At 38.2% G+C, this 21,023-nt stretch overlaps 1 protein-coding gene across 1 annotated transcript in view; it reads right to left on the bottom strand.

The window, feature by feature from the left end:
- The window catches only part of LOC119789931 (carboxyl-terminal PDZ ligand of neuronal nitric oxide synthase protein-like), a 49,857-nt gene that overhangs the window by 4,157 nt on the left and 24,677 nt on the right, over positions 1 to 21,023 (bottom strand). The window contains exons 2-5 of the mRNA XM_038295133.1: positions 20,569 to 20,698; positions 20,086 to 20,213; positions 6,359 to 6,520; positions 3,046 to 3,214 (exon numbers count right to left, since the gene is read on the bottom strand). Coding sequence (XP_038151061.1) covers positions 3,046 to 3,214; positions 6,359 to 6,520; positions 20,086 to 20,213; positions 20,569 to 20,698 — 589 coding nt within the window. The remainder of the gene's footprint in view (positions 1 to 3,045; positions 3,215 to 6,358; positions 6,521 to 20,085; positions 20,214 to 20,568; positions 20,699 to 21,023) is intronic.

The raw sequence follows: 21,023 nt of genomic DNA, 5'->3' as shown, positions 1-21,023 counted from the left end.
CTCCTGAGGAGGTAAACAAAGCAGAGGTCCTCCTCCACTGTCATTTATAGATGCACACACTTACCGATGGCCATTTGCTAAAACTTGGATTATGGACTATTTGCATCCAACAGATTGTTCTCTTCATCCTGATGTAGTATGCATCATTCATCTTTGATTATTGCTGAATTTGTTTCTGTATTTTGCTAATTCTGTGAACTACTGAGTCTACGGAACTGAATTTTTCTAAAGTGCTCTATATCAAAAAAAATTTTTTCTGCAGATTGCAAATATTTTTGGGAATTGTTTTTGTTTCTTGTTGTTCTTGTTTCCAGATAATATATGGTACCAAAACCAAATATAAATATCTGCCTCAGTGTCATTATTTACTTTCTTTTAACACCTCGTTAATGGAAACCTTCTGACACCATACGTATATGCTGCACAGGACTCTACTGTAACCTCCTGTAAAAAGTGTTTACTTCTATTTGCATGGTTTGGTTTTGCATGCTAGCTTCAATGCTCTTTTCCCCACTGTTTTGTGACAAACCCACTTAAGAATATTATCACCAACTAGAGGACTGGAGTATACATGTATACAATGTCTTGCTTTAGTAAATTGCATAAAATTTTGACTATACCATACCATACCATACCATACCATACCATACCATACCATACCATACCATACCATACCATACCATACCATACCATACCATACCATACCATACCATACCAACTTTATTTATGAAGCACCTGAGGGAACGGGAGGGTGTGTAAGAAAGCAAGAGCTCAGACAGATAAGGAGGGGCAAGGCCATTAAGAGTTTTAAAAACAAAAGAATTTTAAAATCAATCCTAAAATGTACTGGCAGCCAGTGTAAGGAAGCTAAAACAGGGAAAATGTTCTTGAATTTTTTCCTGTACCTGTTAAAAGACGTGCAGCAGCATTTTGAACCTAACCTGACTCCGCCAGATGGATTTGCTCCACACATCCATCTGGAAAGCTTCCGTTTAAGTAATTTTGGGAAGGGGCGAAAATACTGGTTAGCTGATTGGCCTATGTTGGTGATAGACGGGCCAAATAAACCAATCAGATCAACGAAGCATATGACGTACTAACAGAGCGACGACGAAAAGGAGCCAATTGATAGATCAAACTCTTTCCGAAACCAGTCGGGAGAAGAGCAAAAACATCTTTTCCTCTGAGAAAAGCTTCCAGAGCAGTGTTTTGCTCTTCTTTCAATGAAGAAATACTCTGTAATTCCGATAAAACTTGCTCGATAGCCACGCTAACGCTAGTTTCATCGGCTGAAGCCGCCATGTTCTTTAGACTGAACAGTCGCGCTTCTCGTTGCGTCACACCTCAACCCGCCTCAAAGCCAACGCTGATTGGATGTTCGTTTGGTGAACGGCTCCAAATTTTCTTTAACAGAGAGTCTCCAGACTGATCTGCGAGTGAAACCTTGAAAGCTTGCGAGATCAGGATGGTCTCACGAGGCTATTTTAAACCCTCTGAAGTTGGGAAATATACAAATCACTGACCCCCTGTAGAAATTGAGTTGCAATAATCCAGCCGTGAGGTCACAAATGCATGGATCACTGTTTCAAAACGTTGTTTTAAAAGAATGGGTTTTATTTTGGCTAGCTGCCTTAAGTGGAAAAAGCTGGACTTTATAACAGCTCTGATGTTATAATGACTATTCCATGTTGTTAAATTGCGGTTACATTGCAAAAGCAATTAATGACCAGCCCTAAATCAGACAGATTTATACTGAGATTAAATTAATCATAAGGTAACCTGTTAGGTTTATTCAATGATGATTATAAAATTAATGTATTCTTATGAAACATTTGTGCAAGGGGATGCTCCACTCCTGTCTTGTGATTCAGTCAGGAGACCATCCTGCCTTGTCATTCTGATGGAGCATCCTGTCTTTATGAACTGATCAATCGGTCTCCGCCAGTCACGTGACATTTGTTGCTAAGACGCCATTTTAGGTGGAAAAGGCGTAGTGTAAACAACCGCAGCATAGCTAAACGAAGGACTAAAGGCCTGTTTACATAGCAGCCTGTCCAAGATAAGTCATTACAGTTAACATAAGCCTGAAAACAGGGGCGGATTTAATAAAAATCGGTCTCCGCCAGTCACGTGACATTTGTTGCTAAGACGCCATTTTAGGTGGAAAAGGCGTAGTGTACCGCGACTGAGGTAAACAATTGACGTCACTTGGCGGAGACCGATTGTTCTGTCAGAACAAATACTGTTTTGTAACCATGTGTTATGTTAATAAAAAACGGCTGCAGGAGGGGATTCGGAGAAAGAAAGCTTGAAGTTGGGTTGGGCTTTTTCTTTCCCCTCCTGCAGAAGTTGCTTGAATCTCTTTCCTGTGTAGACTCAATTTCTTATTTTACAAAACCTACATTTTTGAACCCAACATAACCTCTGAAGGTTAAGTCTGTGCTGGATTTTATTTAGGGGCATCAAAGTAAAAGAGTCAACAGTAATCCAGCAGTGAACTTTTTTTTTTTTTTTTAAAGTTTCTAAAACCAAGTGTTTTTTATTCCTCCACCTCATTTGGAAGTCCTGCTGTGAGTTTGTTTATTATAGATCATCCACATGAAATACACTGAATTTAAAGTGATGACATATAAAAAAAAGTTTTAAAGTATAAATACTTTTGCAAGTCACAGCATGAGTTGCATAGAGACGGAAAACAAGACCAATAAATCTTCTCAGGAGAGACGAAGAAAATATGCAGAGTGGGACGGTGACAGCGCTGACAGGGTTTCACAAGTAATTAATTTATGGTAGCTTATCGCTGCGGAATGGATGCAGGGGAAGGGAAACACAGATATTTACTGGATTCCATGACATGTCTGTCGTGGGATAATTAATTGCATACCAGCAGAGGATGATAAAAGGGAGCTATAACGGGATGATGAGGTGTCGGTGAGAAAATTAAACCAGGAGGGGGGGCTGTTAGGGGTTTGAAGACTTACAGAGAAAAAAACAAACAAAATGGGAAATAAAATAAGCAGATGATCAAAGCTAATCACCACTCACTAGATGTTAGTTGTCCTGTAGATTTGAGTTCAAGCTCCTGGATCTGTTTGACCAGCAGGGAAATGTGTTGCAGAAGGTCTGTGTTCTGCTGCAGCAGCCTCTGGACTCTGGCCTGGGCTTCGGTGCGTGCACACATCTCCACCGACAGCTGCTCCTGGAGGACGTGAACCTGGGTACACAAAAACATTAAAAGATTTCCTTTTGATTTGTGGCTTTTCGCTAAAAAGATGGCATTTAAGGAATAAAGCAAAGTGCACACACAGATTGAATTTCTCACCCTTTAACATAAGATTAAGACTTACTGACTGACTTATTCTCCACCATTCCTCTTGGGAACATCTCAGTTGTAAAGATACGTTAACTGTTTTTATAGTTGATGTTTGCCTGTGGCCCTAAATGGCAAACTAACTAATCTATTACCTATGCAGTGAAGAAATAAAAATATGTGCTTTAATCTTGACATTGCGTATTGATGTTTGAGTCTTATTTTAATGGAATAAAGAAAATTGTTTTTGAGCTTTTGTTTCTTCCTGCTGGCTGATAATCCTCCGTTACAAAAGCACTGAAGAGCAGTCTAATGTTTCTAAATCAAATGTTTGGCTGCAAGTATGAATTGTGGTGGCCTAGTGGTTAGGGCATAGGGCTTTGAATCCTGAAATTGTGAGTTTGATCCCCCACTGCCACTCTGGGTCCCTGAGCAAGACCCTTAACCCAAAACTGCTCCTGGGGCGCCGCACAATGGCAGCTCACTGCTCCCCAAGGGGATGGGTTAAATGCAGAGAAGTAATTTCCCTCTGGGATTATTACAGTAAAACAAAAAAAAAACAAAAATGCAGAACATGATTTAATGGGTTTAATTTTAAACATAAATGCAGCTCTGATTCTCATTCTTTCAGAATAGATTTGAAGAGTTTTATTTTGTGCAGTTGTGATCTGAGTGCAGGCTACTGGCCTGGGAATCTGTGCATGGCATTTTCTGAATAATCGATATAACCATTTAATTTATCGGCTCCACATGTCGAGGAATGGTTAGATCAATGTCAAATAACTGGTATCGCTTCTGCCTTAAAATGTCTGTATCAGTCACTTGAGATAAGACATATTGTGAACAAGGTTTAAATACTTTTGAAATGTTATAGGTTTTCATTTTATTTGGCTTCTGATTTTCTATTTCATTTGTTTTTAGTATTTGCTAGCTAGTTTAGTTTAGTTTTTTAATAGTTTTAATTATAGTTTTAGTCTGTTATGAAATAAGATTTACATATAGGGGCAGGATAGAAATAAAAAAAAAAGAAAGAAAATCTCAGATAAGGACAGACCGATGTAGCAACACAAAATTACCCGACTGCCGTTCTGCCATCTGATGGCATAATGTGGTACAATAAAAAAAAAAGCGAAAATAATAACTGGGAACTAGACCTAACATTAGTAACAATAGTTAGTAAAATACACAATTTAACTTAATTAATCCCACACTGAAGAAATTCACTCTCTGCACTTAACCCATCCTCTTGGGGAGCAGTGGGCTGCCATGCCCGGGGAGCAGTGTGGGGGCTAAGGGTCTTGCTCAGGGACTCAGAGTGTGCAGGAATTGACTGCCAACTCCTGCATTGTTGACTGCTAACTCCTAACCACTAGGCCACCACTCCCCAATTAATGCATTGTCCCTTTAAAGCCTGAACTAGAAAATAATTGACGGAAGATTCTAATTTTCATTGTCATTGAACTTTGTGACAAAGGAAATAACTATATAAATTTTGTAAAAACATTAAATTACATCATTTATTTGCATCAATTTTGATATATTACGCATTTCTATATAATCTTTTATATGTTTTCTGTCCACTACATGTGTCTGTTTATGTAAGTCCAGGTTTCAAGAACAAAAACATCACACTGATGATGCAGAGGTTTCAAAATCTCCTGCATCAAATATGATACGCTTGGCTTTAAAGGGTTAATTTGAAGATACAAACAAAAACTAAGCACATTCTCCCTTAAATACATTTTTTTTAGTTTGTTTAAAAAAAAGTCTTATTACAGTTTCATTACAGGGGAGCAGTGTGGTGTTAAGGGTTTTGCTCAGGAACTCAGAGCGCAGGCTGTGGGGATTGAACCTGCAACCTTCTCAGAGCACAAGTGCACTGCTCTAACCATGAGGCCAACCCTGCCCCATTCTTATTCTTAGTTAACAATAATAATAATCTTGGCTGTGGGTCTATGCAGATAAACTGAATTGAATGAAATCAGCAAAAAGGTTTAACAATCTACACAAGACAAACAAAATTTAGCAAGAATTTGGATTTCTGTCTGAATCTTTGTATCGAAATCAAACAAAGATTTGTAGTTAGATTCACTAATATTGTCCAAAGTAAATCAAGTGAAGACATTTGCAGATACCAAGACAAAGAATGAAGGCTTTGTAGCTCTTCATGGTGTTCAGATCCCAAACTACATTACTTCAATAAAAAAACTTAACCCCATTGAAAATAAAGATTCTTCGGTCTCTCCAGTCTTTCCTTTTCCTGACAGAAAGTTTTTTTTCCCTAACTGGTGTTATAGACAGATGTCTTTGTGATATCCGGTGCTGCCTTCAACCACTTAGCTACCCAATGCCATCCAGTTTATATAGGTCATGTTTGGATAACCATCACCTAAAACACTCACAGCTTTATCTTTTGTTTCTAAACATAGATCTGACTCAACCTTTGCAGCTTCATCTTAGGTCGTTCTGGCAGTTAAATCGGAAGCACGTCACTGAAGTGTTAAGCTTGTTTTAAAGTGCCCAAACCTAGCAACGAGTGCGTAAATCTCCGCTGCTACAGGAGCCCTCTGCAAAACAAGACTGTAAGCTCAGCTGGGCTCACCTGCCACACAGAGAGAGACCAGAGAGCTACAGCTGCTTTTCTCTCACACTAAATGTGATTTTAATGGGCAGGAAAAGCTCAGATTCTGTACAAAAAACCCAGATTTGACTCAGGAAATAATCTGCATGAACCATAAAACGGCTTAGCAAACGTTGATATATGAAAGTTGGATGTGAAAATATGGCTGTATGTGTGATTACAGACAGCAAAGCTATGACGGATGTTTACAAAAAAAAAATACCATGCAAAGATTCACATGTACTCAGATCTGGACAGGAATAAATAAATCTGTTAAAAACAATTTTTGCAAAAATGGGAATCACAACTGCATTTATATTTTAACTTTTTTTTGTATTTATGCTTTGAATTAGTACCTTACATGCAGGCCCAGCAGGGTAACAGACACCACAAAAAAAAAAAATTACAGATGAAAGGAAAGGATGTACCTGTGCTGAAGCTGCCAGGGCTTGTTGTGCCTGCAGCTGCAACTGTTTCTGAAGAAACTGGACTTGATGCTCTGCAGAACAGGACGCCTCCGCCGGTGCCTGGGCTGCTGCTGAAGCTTCAATGATGGGAGAGCTCAGCAGAAGAGGGGAATCCTCAGACACCTGCTAAAGATATGAAGATGAGCTCAGTTGCTTCTAAACCAAATTTATACAGTTTGAAATCGTATTGATTTATATACATTTAATTATTTCAAACATTTTTTTTTAAAGAAATATTTAAGAAACTTATTATTTTCAGAAAATAACTAGGAGTTTATAACTTCATATATATTAAATTCAGTAATTCTTCTATTTATGTTAAAATTCCTGTCACCGACTCGACAAACCAGGATTTACATAAATTTAATTTTTAGGGATGCACAATATTGGGATTTTGGCCGATATCCGATATGCCAATATTTTAAAACTCATGTAGCCGATAACCGATATCGATACTGATGTTAAAGCTGGACAAAAATAAGTAGTCATTGAAAATAGCAGTTTTGTTATCCATTTCTGACACTTTGAAAAATAATATACTCTAATATATTTTCATATGCTGATATCTAATTGATTTTTAAAAACGCGGTATCGATCTATTTTACTTTCAAAATCTCGTGAAATTTCATCGTTCTGTTACAAACTCTCGTGATATTTTGCAAATTCTTGTGAGATTTTGTTAGTAAAATAGATCGATACTGCGTCAATATATCAACATATAAAAATATGGCAACATTTTGTGAATTTTCGGGGGATTTCGTAGCATAATGATGACATATAGCAATATTTCATAAGTAAAACAGATTGATATGGTGTTTTTAAATGGCAATATATCAGCATATGAAGATATTGAAGTTTTTAAGTCTGTAAAAAAGAAGTTTTTGAGGAAGAAGAAGTAGTATTTTTTTTTATTTTAGACTTTAGAAACTCAGAAGCTGATCAAATATCGGGTTAAATATCGATGGGGTGGCCGATGTCCGATATTCAGTTTTAAGGCCGATACCGATAGGGGGCCGATTATATCATGCATCCCTAGTAATTTTACTTATTTATTTAACATCTATAGTCCTATACTAAAAAATGAGAGAGCTGTAGGAAGGTCACAGGTAGATGAATAGATGAAACAATTTATTTTATAACCCATTTTGTTTTGGAAATTCTCCAAACACTGAACAATGTTTTTGGCACTGAATATGAGAACAAGAGGGCTGGTCTGCAGCTCATAGAAACGTTTTTCCTGATATTAATGTAAGAAAAGACCAATATCCGTAAAACCCCTTATAACATCAAATCTAAGATTCTGTTTTTATTATTTTTTCTTTCATAATACCCGTGTTTTCTTTTCACAAATATATTCAGAGGCAGCATTGTTACCTCCTTAGGCAAAGACAAAAGTTTATATAAGAGGCTAAATAACATAAACTAATCTGTATATCAGCTCCTTGTTTGTAATTGTAATAAAGAAGAGAAGAATAATGTAAGTGAAGAGAACAGAACACAACATGGTTGGAACTACAAGCATTTTAACAGTTTCTAAAACGGATCTGGGCTTGAAGTTGGAAAAATAATAAAAACAGAAACATCACAGTTAGTTTGGTTTATGCTTGTGTTGTAAATAGCTCATATTTACAACACAAGCATAAAGAGTTTTACAAAGATCGCATAATACAGATTCAAATTTTTCTCCCTATTTAAGGAAACCCACAAGATCAAGTCATTTACTTGTAGAACACTCCGTTCTGGATGAACATGTAGCCACAGAGGACTGATTTTTCCTGCATCTGCAGGTCTGGAAGTAATCAAACCACCAGCGGTGTTTCAAATTTGAATTCTGAGTTAAAGTGCTTCTGATAATATAAAAGCTATTAAGGAAATTCAAGAGGATCGGTGCTCCACTACAGAATATCATCCATACTCCTTGTGATATTGAGACCAGGCTGCGGCAAAACAGAAAAAGTGAAAACCCCTAGAACTCAACGTGTGGCTTAAATTTCTTTCTTTCTCTCAGACCTGATAGAGACCAGTAACCTGCTGCAGTTGGTATTTAATGATTGAAAGTGTGGCATGATCAGCGGTTATATGCTTTCAATTATGTTTTTGACAATAAACAAACAAACAAATAAATAAGTAATATCCACAAAGGGTATGTTAGGTTTACATGTAAAGATAAATATCAGCTTTAAACCCTTTATCTAAAGGGTTTAAGGTCAAATAGTTCAATTTTTCGTTTGTAGTCTTCAAGCAAACTTTAAGATAAAAAGCGAAGCAGAAAAAAAAGTAAATAAAACCAAATTTTGTATATGTTCATCAGAAGATATTGATCCTTTAGTTATTTTGGTATCCGTGTCGTTTGAGTCAATTAAAGTCTTCCACTGTGACTGCCACAGCTATAGATATGCCGCCGCGCTGCACAGCAAAAGGGCTCTGCAGCGCCATCTGCCAGATTGGCGGTGCAGAGGCAGCGAATTTTCCCTTTGTTTTAGGTTAAATGTTTGTTTTATTTAATCGATATTAGGAACTGAAAGATCAATATTATGACAGGAAGCTGAAAATCACGATATGTCGCCAGATATATTTTTTCTCACACCCCTAGTCATTATGTAGGCCTAGTAACAGATGGGATAAAGTTGGTTAATAACGAAACAACACTTTAATGTGTATTCTGTAGAAGTTCACATTTTTAAAGCATTTTCTGAGTTGCTTACCTTTTTTTTTAGGCGTAAAGTTAGTTGATTAAAATCCACTGAGGCTTGTGGTCAAAAGAAAGTGAACTTCAGGCCCTGAATCTGACTGTGTATCGCTGTTTTTAAAAAATTTTTCTAAATAAAAACCCTGCATGTGTTGTTTTTGTTAGTTTGATAAGATCATATTGATTGATCAGGTCTTCAATCTCGATCTTAACAGTGTTGGGATGCGGAGGCTTGCCCACCAGAGGGCGCCAAGGATCCCTTCCTCAGGGCTTGTGCTCACCTGCAACACCTGTTTTCCATCTGCTCATCAAGAGGTCCCTACTTAAGGAGGTGGAGAGCTTCACTCAGTGCCAGAGTGTTTGCCAGTTATGGTTAGCAAGCCTGAGCCAACCTGCCTGTCTGAATCTTTGAATCCCTGAAAACCTGAACCAGAACCTGATCTGTTTTGTCTTCTCTGCTTCCCAGGTTGAACCTGTCTGAAACCAGAAACCCTGAAGAGTTTCTCTGTTGGAAATCTGTCTGTCTGATCTCTGAAGAACCCTGGAGAATCAAACCTGTCAAAGACCTGCCTGCCGTCTCTCTGAAGAATTTGGAAGGGAAACTGTGATCTGCAACTTTGATCTGCAAGCATTCAAACCAAGCTCTGCCTCCGCCAAGCCCTCAGCCTGCCTACAGCCTCTGGACCCTCCTGGTTCCCCCCCTCTGCCACTCTGCTCAAACTCCAGAACCGGTACAGACCTGCACTCTCACATCCTGCAAATTACCTTCTGCTAACCCCTCTGTCCCCCTCTGCAGTGAACCCAGTCGTGACCAGTCCTGGATCTGACTAATCCCTGGATCTGTTTATTTCTCTGTACAGAATCTTATCAACAAACCTTTGAACTTTTTCCCTGTCTGATGAGTGTTCTGCATGTGGGTTAGGAACCTGAAACCAAACATGACAAACAGGATTACTTCCAAACTCAATCTTGTGCTTTTAGAGCTATTTGTGGTTTTATTTGCATTATCTTGCTATAACAAAAGCCTTCTTAAGCCATTGCTCATTAAATGATGGCTGAAAATTCTCCTTCAGGATTATCTGACAGAGGGGATAATTTATAAAACCATTAGTTATAGATTGTAACTGACAGTTCTTTAGCTTAAGGTCATAAACCTATTAAATCTCAAACACTTACTTTTATAGAGGCATCTGAAGTTATGGTTTGTTATAATCCTATGGATTAGTTAGCAATGCATTCTTCATGTAATTTTCGTAACCTGGTTACTCTGAGAAAGGTTCACCACTCCATGTTTTACAGATTTGTAGATAATATCTTCAACTGTGGTTCACTGGAGCTCAAAACTCCAAGGATGAAGTGAAAGAGGTTTATTGATTCTGCAGCTCTGACCTTGACAGGAAAAAAATAAGAAATAATTGAAAGTTTACTTTTAATGCTTCTTTTTCTCCCAGAGGCTCTAAAGTAAACTAGTCTCAAATTGAAACAAATAAGTGTTTTTCCCCAAACTAATTTTGGTGCCACAATGTTCTCCGTGACTAAACAACATCAACCCCCTTTGGGTCTTTATTTACAAATAGAGCAAAAGTAAATACGTTGCTCCATTTGTTTTTGTACACTCTGATTAGCTCGGGACTCACCATCTCATAATCTGTCCTTTAAAGTATTTGTATAATATGCATCCACTGATTGCTGGTTGAGTGATAAACATGTTTCATGCCTGAACTTTGTATGTATAGCAGATAGGGTTGCCACGATACTAAACTTTTCAACTCGATACCGATACTAAGGAAAATATTCAATACTCAATACCATTTTCGATACCACAAGAATAAAAACAAAGACTCCAAAATTCTACAGAAATATTTTCATTAATAAATAAAATACAATAAAGGTTGTATGCTGTGCACAATATTAAGCAAGCTTGATAAAAAACTTATAAAATTAAAATTAAGTATTCCTTCCTTGGCTATGCTTTGCACACATAACAATGACACTAGCCAAACCGGTTAAGAAACAAAAATAATTCTCAGGAGCTGCACCTGTTACAGAAAAAAAGTCTGAAACTGAAAAGTGCACAGAATTATTCAATCACACAGTGTTCAGAAAGTGAATTTTCCTCTATTTTGCACTTTAGATGAATGACTGCATAGGTGCCACTGGTGGTGGCAGTGTATCAATACTTTTAAAAATGAATATTGTATCCGGATACAACGTTTCAGTAGTGATACTTTTTTGAGTATCAATACTTTTGACAACCCTAATAGCAGAATACAAATGGATTTCACCCCATGGATGAAGCTCTTGCAGAGCTGGAAAACATTATGGGTGAAAGACTGTGATACCCAAGGGTGCAGAAACAAGCACTTCCGCAAATGCTTCTTCCCAGCGGCTGTTAAATCTTATTGTTTAACCCATGTTATTAGTTACACGGCTTCTCTTTCTGATGGAGATCAGTTTCTATCTCTTTCCTTTTTAAACAGAAGTCCTGCCTTCTTTACCAATGTCACTATTTGGTGTTGGTTTGGAGGACCCAAATGCAGAGGCAAGTAGGCACAGGTGAATTTAGGTGGGTTTAATGAGGTCCACAGGTACAGAGGCAGGAATCAAAAAATCCAACAAAAATAACAAACAAACCAGAACCAAGGAGACATCAGGGGAAACCAAACACTAAGAGCCAGGGAGAGACGAGGTAAGCAGACACACGTTAGACGAGGATCCAGCAAACAGGAACTGAAGAGGGAGGCTTTTAAAGGGGACAGAGACAAAGAGAGGGCTAACGAGAGGATTGGAAACAGGTGAGGACAGAGCAGAAAACAGAGCTAGGGAAAGAGGACACAAGAGGGCAGCAGAGGACAACAAATGGAAAACCTGGAAGACAGGAACTATCAAGAAAACAACAAAATAATAATTAAACACTAAAACAAGGAGCAAAGTAAAACTGAATACTCTAAATAAACATAACAAAACCAAGACTGTGACAACCAACAAATGCCTTTTTTATTAATAACCCAACTTTTTATTTCTATTTTCTGTTTATTTAGATTTATTTCTCTCCTTTAATGCAGCTTACATTCTAAAATGCTATTTTCATTTGATTTAATTTTTGTGCTAACTTGTAACCTTTTTCATGTAGTGGCTTTTGATACGGTCACACACAAATTTCTGTAGTAAGGGATCCCTTAAATTGAACTGAATTAAATTAAATCTAAATTAAATGAATTGCATTCCCTGCATTGAATTTACTTTTATTCACTTCAGTTCAGTTTAGTTCGGTTCAATTTCAAGTAATTCAGATCAATTCTCACCTGGTATCTGCTAAAACAAGCAACACAAAGGGCTGGTTATGACAATTTAACCTTCATAAACATTCATATGCTTAATTCAACTCTTGATTCATTCATTCAGAAAAAAAATGTCCATAAATACAAGCGCTTTCCTAACTAATTAACATTTATCCTGCTTAGGTGCTTATATATGTACAGTAGATTATGTAAACATTTATTGCTCTTTTGTTACTTTTCCAGGAAAAAAATCTAGAAAATCCGAAGGCAAAACTGCAGCTATTATTGTTTGAAATCAGATCACAGAACAAGAGATCTTTATATTAGCCTGTAATTAAATGGAAACATCAAGCAGTAATTGCCAGTGCAGCCTGTGGTTATGAAGCTCATGTGTAACGAATAAATTACAACATCAGTGGTTCATTAACTGCACAGGATGCAGCTCTATCATTCAGACTTTGACCAGTTAAATAACACTCTGGGTAAAACTGTGCTTAAATTGTTGCATCAAAGATAATTTTTTTATTTCAAATAATAATAAAAATACTGATGGAAATTTGTTAGACATGTTCCAGATTTTTGTATCGGTCTGATGCTCTCTTCCAGGCGGACTTCTCCGTTCTACCACTGTCCTCCACCAATATCCCGCTGTGCTTCCTTAGCTCCAGAGGAGGGCCTCGTCCTGGTTATTGTACTCACTCTGCTGGGGTTTTTGCTTTTCCCACTACTCCTCTCTTAGCTCTAGAATGCCGTCTCACTTTAGCTTAAAGGGGAACACCATTTTTTTTACATTGCCCCCTTGATTTTACGTTATTACCTCATGTTCTGGTCACCCATATTAGTTTCGTGTCAATTGGAGCTGTTCTGAAGATATTCGGTTTGGTTATATCCTGATGAAGATTCCCAGTCATCCAGGTCATAGTCATTCCAAAAAAATTCTAAAAATATCCACTGTACTTGGTCGCCCTTATTGGTCGGGCTCTAGTTGGAAAGGTTTAAATTAAAAGGCTATTTAAAAGATATATTTTTTTTATTAAAAACGTACATAATGTCTCTTTAAAGTTCCAGCGAACCTTAATTTGTTTTTCCTTCTGAAACATGTGGTAGAGATCAGCCAGTTATCCACCAAGATAACTTCAATGCAAGAGTAACAGTTCGGTTTTTAAGTTGAAAGTGAGGCATTCATAGGAAGGGAGAGGAACCAGTGACCAGTTTGAAGGTGACCTTCACACATCAGTACAAGTAAATTTCTCTGTAGAGTCAGAGACACCCCTGCTGAGGTCCAAATTTAGTTCCCAAATCAGGTGACATAAATATCAGCTAGCAATCAGTCAGGTATTTTGACCTTTGAATGAACCTTACCATTCAGAAAGACATTTATATTTTGCAAAAATAACATTTTTTATTTTGAAAACAAACCATTATCCTTGGATACCTTTACAGATAATGTATCTTAACATTAACACAGTTTTAAACACAATTTTGTTTGAAGCTCTTAACCCTTTAAAGCCCGATCCAAGAACAAAACAAAACAGAAAATTACTTTTTTTTTGGTTTGAAGTCCTTATTTGGCCTTTTAACAAAATATGTAAAAAGAAAAAACAGAAATAAATTTTTTTATATTAATAATTTATTACTATGCGATAAGCCAAGATAATTTTTTGTGTAGTCTTTCTATTGTGTACAATAGGATTTTGAGGAAAGTTTTTACCATTAAATTATGCAAAAGGTGTCAGACGCAAAACATTTCAGGAACCGTATGTATCAAATATGATTGATACGACAGGGTTAAGTATAAAATGAAGAATGAAGAGAGAAGAAATTGCTAAGAGGTCCAATACCTTCTATTTTTTTAAGCCCTGCACTAAAAAAACTTGTAACCAAACCATGTTTTCTGTCATCTAACAGTTATGCAGTGGTATAACTGCAGGAAAATCAGACATCAAGAACATGAATGAAAGATCAAATCTGAGGGGGAAGATTAAAATTTGGGGATTTAATATAAATTTGTTTTCATAAAAATTATCTATCACAACATTTAGCAGGTAACATAAGAGATGAATCTAATTTCCTCGTTCCTCAGCAGTGAAGGCATTCGATATATAAAACACATTAGCTCATTGACAGAGTAGCACCCGGTTTCCCTCGTGGGTAAAAGTGGCCAGAGCGACTTAGAGACTTGCTGAGCAGCAGTCGAATATCGGAAAACAGGCAGCAGCTTGTTCAGCAAGGCAAGATTAGCCGACATACGCGGTGATCTCATCAATAAACCATATGATCCCATCAATATTAAGGAGACCTTGTGGAGCATTTTTCCACAAACATGCCTCAAAAGCCATCTGAGCCAAATGCCATCTGAGCTGTTTACTCAACCTCTGAGACATTTTATAAAGTAAAACTTTCTGGTAGTTATTAACCAGCAGAACTTCTGTGCCTTTAAGATCTTTATTTTATGTAATATCATGCTTTTGGTAACACTGTTAGAAATGTGATCAAAAATAACTTTCATGACTGAGTGATTTTTTTTGTTCCTCATACTATAGCGGCGGCGTAGCCTGGGTGCCATTCCGAACTTAGTCCCGCCCACAACGTTTGAGGTTGGGAAGTTCGGTCTGGCATTGCTCAATAGTAGCGCGAGTATGCTCGCCCAATATTTGGCGGGCCAACCACGTCACCAAAGCGCGCTTGGGTGACAACAACAATGGCTGCCGCTGGAGAGTTGAGGTGTGTAGATTCTGCTATTAGGTCTGTTCTAGAAGATATCGACAGCAAATTAATTTTAAAAGAGGAACAGAGAAACGCGATCGAGTCTCATCTTCTTATTCTAGGCTTGCAACTGCACGCTTTGATTTTTGTTGACAACAACTATGCGTCGCTTAACATACGTCACGCACTCCGTTGCTCTTATTGGTTGTAGGTCTATCCAATTGAGTGCAGAGGCATTTTTTTTTCCTGGTTCGTTCAAAACACGCCCCATAATCACAGCTCTATGGAGCAGCATCAGACTCATATTCTGACTAAAATTGAGTAGGACTACGTCAGGCTAGCGGCGGCGTGCAACAAGCTCAAACCACTTCTTATTTGTTCACAGGTGAATCAGATCTATACATAAATATACTTTAATATTTTCAAATGGAATTTTATGTGTGTTACAAAAAACAATGAATAACTATCCAGTTAGAAGAAAGGACAATGTTTAAATGAAAGAACTTTTGCAGTGGTAGTTTGCTGAGCTTTTTCCTTTATATAGGATTTTATAAGGAACGGCAGGTTAAAATGGTCTAAGTACTTTGTGGCAGCTTTTTTCAGGATTTCATACAGTATGTGGGATGTGAATTGGCAAGAACTTGGCGATGCGATACGTATCATTGTACATGTGTAATAGGGCTGGGCGATATAGAAAAAAATCCTTATCGATAAAAAAAAATGCATATTGATCGATATCGATAATTATTGAAAAGATTTGAAACCATATTTTATGTGCAGTTCTGCCTGGACATTTTATAATATTGCTAAATGATTTAATTTTAATAAAAAACACAAACACCGACTTCGAATTAAATCTTTATTTAACCAACTTTTTTAACCATAACAGAATTGTTTTAAAGAAAAATAACTTAAGAGACCTGAGTTATGTTATTAAATACTGACAAAGAATAAACTAAAGTGACCAGAAAAGTGACCAAAATAAATATAACAAATAAATAAATGCCCCCCCACCGCCGCCGCCGCCCCCGTTTCCTGCTTTAACCTGAGTTATTACTTTGAAGTTTCTGGCCCCTCAGCATTTTTCTCTCAATTGTTAGAACTACGTGGGAAACTGCCCAGAACTGAAAATATATATATATTTTCCTCGGAGGAGAGCCGCGTTGGGGCCTACACAGCCCGTACTCCTGCGGCTGTGAGCGGCTGAGATGATAAAAAAAAAAAAAAAAAAAAGTTGGTTGCGTTATCAGACTTGGTTTTCACTGGTTCCCGACACATTTTACAGATGACTGTGGTTTGTTTTTTGACCGACTTGCCATGACCGAAATACTGCCAGACTGTCGAACTACAAAAACCCTTCCTTGAAACAATTTCCTCCGCCTCTCCTTGCTGCACAGCTTCATGTGCTCTGTGTTGTGGTTTGAGAGGGCGGCGCTTGGTGACGGCGTGCCAGGGTCCGCGATTGTGATTGGTTGGGAGGAAGCAGTGACTAGCATAAACCTACATGCTAGGCTACAATGAGAAGGAAGGAAAACTGCGTTTCTTTTTTATCGAACTTTTATCGACCCTCTTTTTTTCTATTGCGCCACATGTCTATCGATCGATATATATCGTTATTGAATTATCGCCCAGCCCTAATGTGTAATGATACAATTTATCCCAATTAGGGATGGGCGATATGTTATCGTGTGCGATATATCGTCAAAGAAATTCCTCATGGTAAAAATTTGTCATCTCGCGATAAAAACGATAAACTCCCGCCGGTGACGTATACTGCGCGTGACACACCTGCAGTCCAACTCACGTGCGAGCCATGCGCAAACAACAAGCATGGCGGAAGGTGGAGGAGACGTGCCCCAAGACCTGGTTCCTAAAAGAGGCTCCAGCTCCGTTATCTGGAACTGGTTTGGATTTAAAAAGTCTGATACAGAGCAGAAAGTCGTAATATGCAAAGTTTGCAGACAACCTGTGACGACAAAGGACAGCAACACTACCAATTTATTTCACCACCTAAAACACAAACGGGAATATGATGCTAGTCAGAAGATGCGCCGCGATGCAGCAGAAGCCTCGACTTCGAAAACCTCTGTTAAGAAACCGACTGTCACTCAAACAAAACTTGCCGACGCGTTTGCTCATTCCACACCATATAACAGCCAAAGCAAGCGATGGAAAGAGTTAACAGAGAGGTATTTCAGGTTTTTTTCATTGTTTAGCATGCTGACGATCCTGCTAGTCTTATTTGTACATTCTTGCACAAAGAAGTATTTCAGGTTTTACATGTTTGTTGGAATTTATAGAAATTATTTATTTCTATTTTAATATTTAGATTTTTCTGGGTTTTTTTCTCCCTTTATTAACATGCCATTTGCACATTTTTGTAGCCCAACAGCAAAAAAGGTTGTTTACAGGTTGATATAACATTTGAATTTTATTTTTAGTGAAGTGAGTGTAATGTATGTTAGAACTTGCACTGGTATTTATGTATCCAATATATGGCATGTTCCAGCAACTGGTAATTTACACATCTATTTATATCAGGAGGTGATTACTGATTAGTTTTCATTTTCAGTGAAATACTTTTAAGTTCTGTTTCTCAATTTATCAGGTTGTATTTACGGTTGCACTACTTTGCAACTTTTATAAGCCAAGTTATATTTGCTGTGTAGCATTTAAATAAATGTGAAATTTGTTCTCATATTTCAGGCTTGTTTGATTGGTTTGATACATTAGGCTGATATTGTGTTTTTGTTTTGTTTTTTTATCGTCACTTATTGTTATCGTGGTAAAACCTAGAAATTATCGTGATACATTTTTTAGTCCATATCGCCCATCCCTAATCCCAATATAATCCGATGCATTAACAAAGAAGATAAATTGCGATTCTTTTCAAAATATACCTTTGGAAAGCCTCACAGGATCTTGTTGCTCTGCTATAGGAAGTGCAGAGCAGCTGACTAATAGGCCCTTGAGCGCTGCGCTGCCAACTAGTGACTGTGGGTGTTTGAGGAGGTTTGCCTATAAATGTATTTAATTTAGCTGTATTTTGAATCAACACAAATATTTTCGAATGAATTATTGCATCCGTTAAACATTTCCTGTATTTTACTATCATACGCTGGTTAGAGGTGAGTATTGGCATGAGTGTTGCTATTCGATTCATGTCGCGATACTTGGGTCACGATACGATATTATCGCAATATTGCAGTATCACTATATATTGCCATATTTTCCCCAGCTATCAAAATCAAATGATGAGATAAAACAGCAAGTGCTGTATATTTTCATCAGAAAATATTGATTAGGTATTATTATCCATGTTGTTTGGGGTTTTCTTCCACTGTGACTGCCTCATATACATATTTGGTGCTGCACGCACAGTTTAAGGCGCTCCACAGCGCTTTCTGCCAGAGTGGTGGTGCAGAGGCAGCCCATTTTCCCATCAATGTTTTATGTAACCAATTTTTTTTTTTAAATCGATACTAAGAGGTGAAAGATCGATATTATATTGGGCAGCCGAATATCACGATATATCGCCAAAATGATTATTTCCCACACCCCTAACGCTGGTCCATCCATCTATTCATTTTCCTTCACGCTTATCTCAGGTGGGGTCATGAGGTGTGCTGGTGCCTATCTCCAGCTGTCTACAGGCGAGAGGTGGGGTACACACACCTAAGGAGAATTTAGGGAAGCCAATTAACCTAGCAGTCACTGTTTTGGACTGTGGGAGGAAGCCAGAGTACCCATGGAGAACATGCAAACTCCCTGAGCTGGGAATCGAACCAAGGACCTTCTTGCTGCAAGGCAGCAGTGCTACCCGATTAGGGGTGGGTATTGGCAAAGAAGTCATTAATCGATTCAAATCACGATTCACATGCCACGATGCGATTCTACCACGATGCATCATGATACTTGAAATATTGCGATGCGTTGCGATATTTTCACTGAACACTGTAAGAAAAAGATACAGCCCTTACCAGTGGCTGACTGGCTGGGTATGATCTGGCTAGTGTCTTCAATTAAAACATAACATGAAAGCAACTGAATTCATACATAGCTGTATTTATTGAAATTACTTTTGGAGGTGTTGCCATGAAAACAGATACTGGACAGAAATATTACTATTACTAGAGTGGACACACTGACAAAAAGATCTTAGGATTCATAAAATTTAAAATAACAAAATAAGGATAATCAGTGCTGTTTACATGGCCTCAGTGGTCCTTTAAACCAATGAAACGAAAACATTCAAATGTATATTTCCCCTTTTGAAAATGACGTGCGTCATTTCAATTTCATTTTTACCTTCTTTGTTTTTAAAGCCAAAATGCATCCAAGCATCTGACTTGAAATGTGATGGAGCCGCGCGGCGAATTTTCATAGTGTCCTCCATGTTTTGTTTACGAATGACTCGTCTCAGTATCCCGCGGCCGGAAATGCTTGTGACACAAAGCAGCGGGCGTCAACACATCCGCAGCGACATCTGCTGGACTGGAAGTTGTATTCCAATTGGTTTGGCTGATGTGCGCCAACCATTAATGTATTTTATTTGTTCATTTTTTTTTTTATATATATAATTGATTCTTGCCTTCAAGAATCGATGCAGTAGATCACAAAAATTAGAATCGCGATGCATCGTCATGACGATTATTTTGCACGCCCTTATACCCGATGCGCTACTAAGCAGCCCCTCATATGCTGGTTTGTTTTAAAAAATAACCCTAATAGATCACACAGAGGTTTGTAGCAAAAATATGGCTAAATACCTAACAGTTAAAGAAGTTTGCTTACATAAAGCGAGAAGAATGACTTCAAGAGATAAGAAGAAATTTTAATTAGTTAAAAAACAAACAAAAGAAAAAAACAAACATCTTTCAGAATGCTGTGGGACTCCATAAAATACCTCATCAAGGCTTATACACTCATTTTTAATGGGGTGTGAAAATAGCTGGGCTTTGTGTGAGAAATGCTGGACGGATGATGGGCAACATTGACGAGTTGCAGCCTACCTTCGCATCTGCACCCACGGTCTCTTCCTTTTTGTTCTTCTCCAGGTCTGATGAAGAGACGCACTCAATGCTCTCCTCTGTGGTGGCTTCAAGGTCTGTCTCCTCTGACAACAGCGACCTCTCCTTCGCTGCGAGAGAGACGACATGAATCGGAGAGAGTTTCATGCTGAGTGTCCACCTCATCTCCAGGCAGTGATAGCTGCGCAGAACCCACAGAAGTTCACACAAGCCCCAGTTCCCCAATTTAAAACTAATAAAGCATGTTTAATTTAAAAAAATCAAAGTGGGATTGTTGACATCTCTTCCCAGGCTGCAGTAAATGAGTGCTTCAGTTGGATCCTGGAGTTTTGTTTGTCAAAGAAAGCCTGGGGAGGTTTTGTGTTCTTGTGTGAAACTGAGATGACGAATGCCTGACAATCGAGAGGAGAGCAAAGCGAAAGGATGTGTTTTGTATTTGTGAGCGTGTGCGTAGGTATGAGTAACCTGGTGCTGCCTCCAGCTCCTCCGCCTTCCCCTCATCATCCTCCTGATCCCCGCTTTTCTGCTGCAGGGTCAGCTGGTGACACACGTCAAACGCCTGACCCACGGTGCGCACGATTCTCATGGCTTGAGACTGTGTGGGAGGACAAAGAGAAAAGGTTTGTGTTGGTTAGAGTAGGAGCAGTAGGGGTAGAGGGAAGCAGCGGGATGAGGAGCACATTGAAAAGGAGACATATAATTAGGACACGCAGCAGGCGAGGAAATAAGCTGCCGGGGGAGACATGACACAGAATGTGACCATTTGTGACAGGTGATGAAAAAGACAATAAATTGTAAAGGTAGGAAGTAAACGGAATTTATGTCAAGGGCACCGTTGATGTATAGGGGATGGAGAAAATATGATGAAACTCAGTCAAACATCACTTTAAAGGAATAGTACACCCAAAACATGATTAGCC

Source organism: Cyprinodon tularosa, unplaced genomic scaffold (assembly GCF_016077235.1).
Source record: "Cyprinodon tularosa strain WSP-4 unplaced genomic scaffold, ASM1607723v1 ctg350, whole genome shotgun sequence".
Taxonomy (NCBI): domain Eukaryota; kingdom Metazoa; phylum Chordata; class Actinopteri; order Cyprinodontiformes; family Cyprinodontidae; genus Cyprinodon; species Cyprinodon tularosa.
This window is presented reverse-complemented; position numbering and strand designations above follow the sequence as displayed.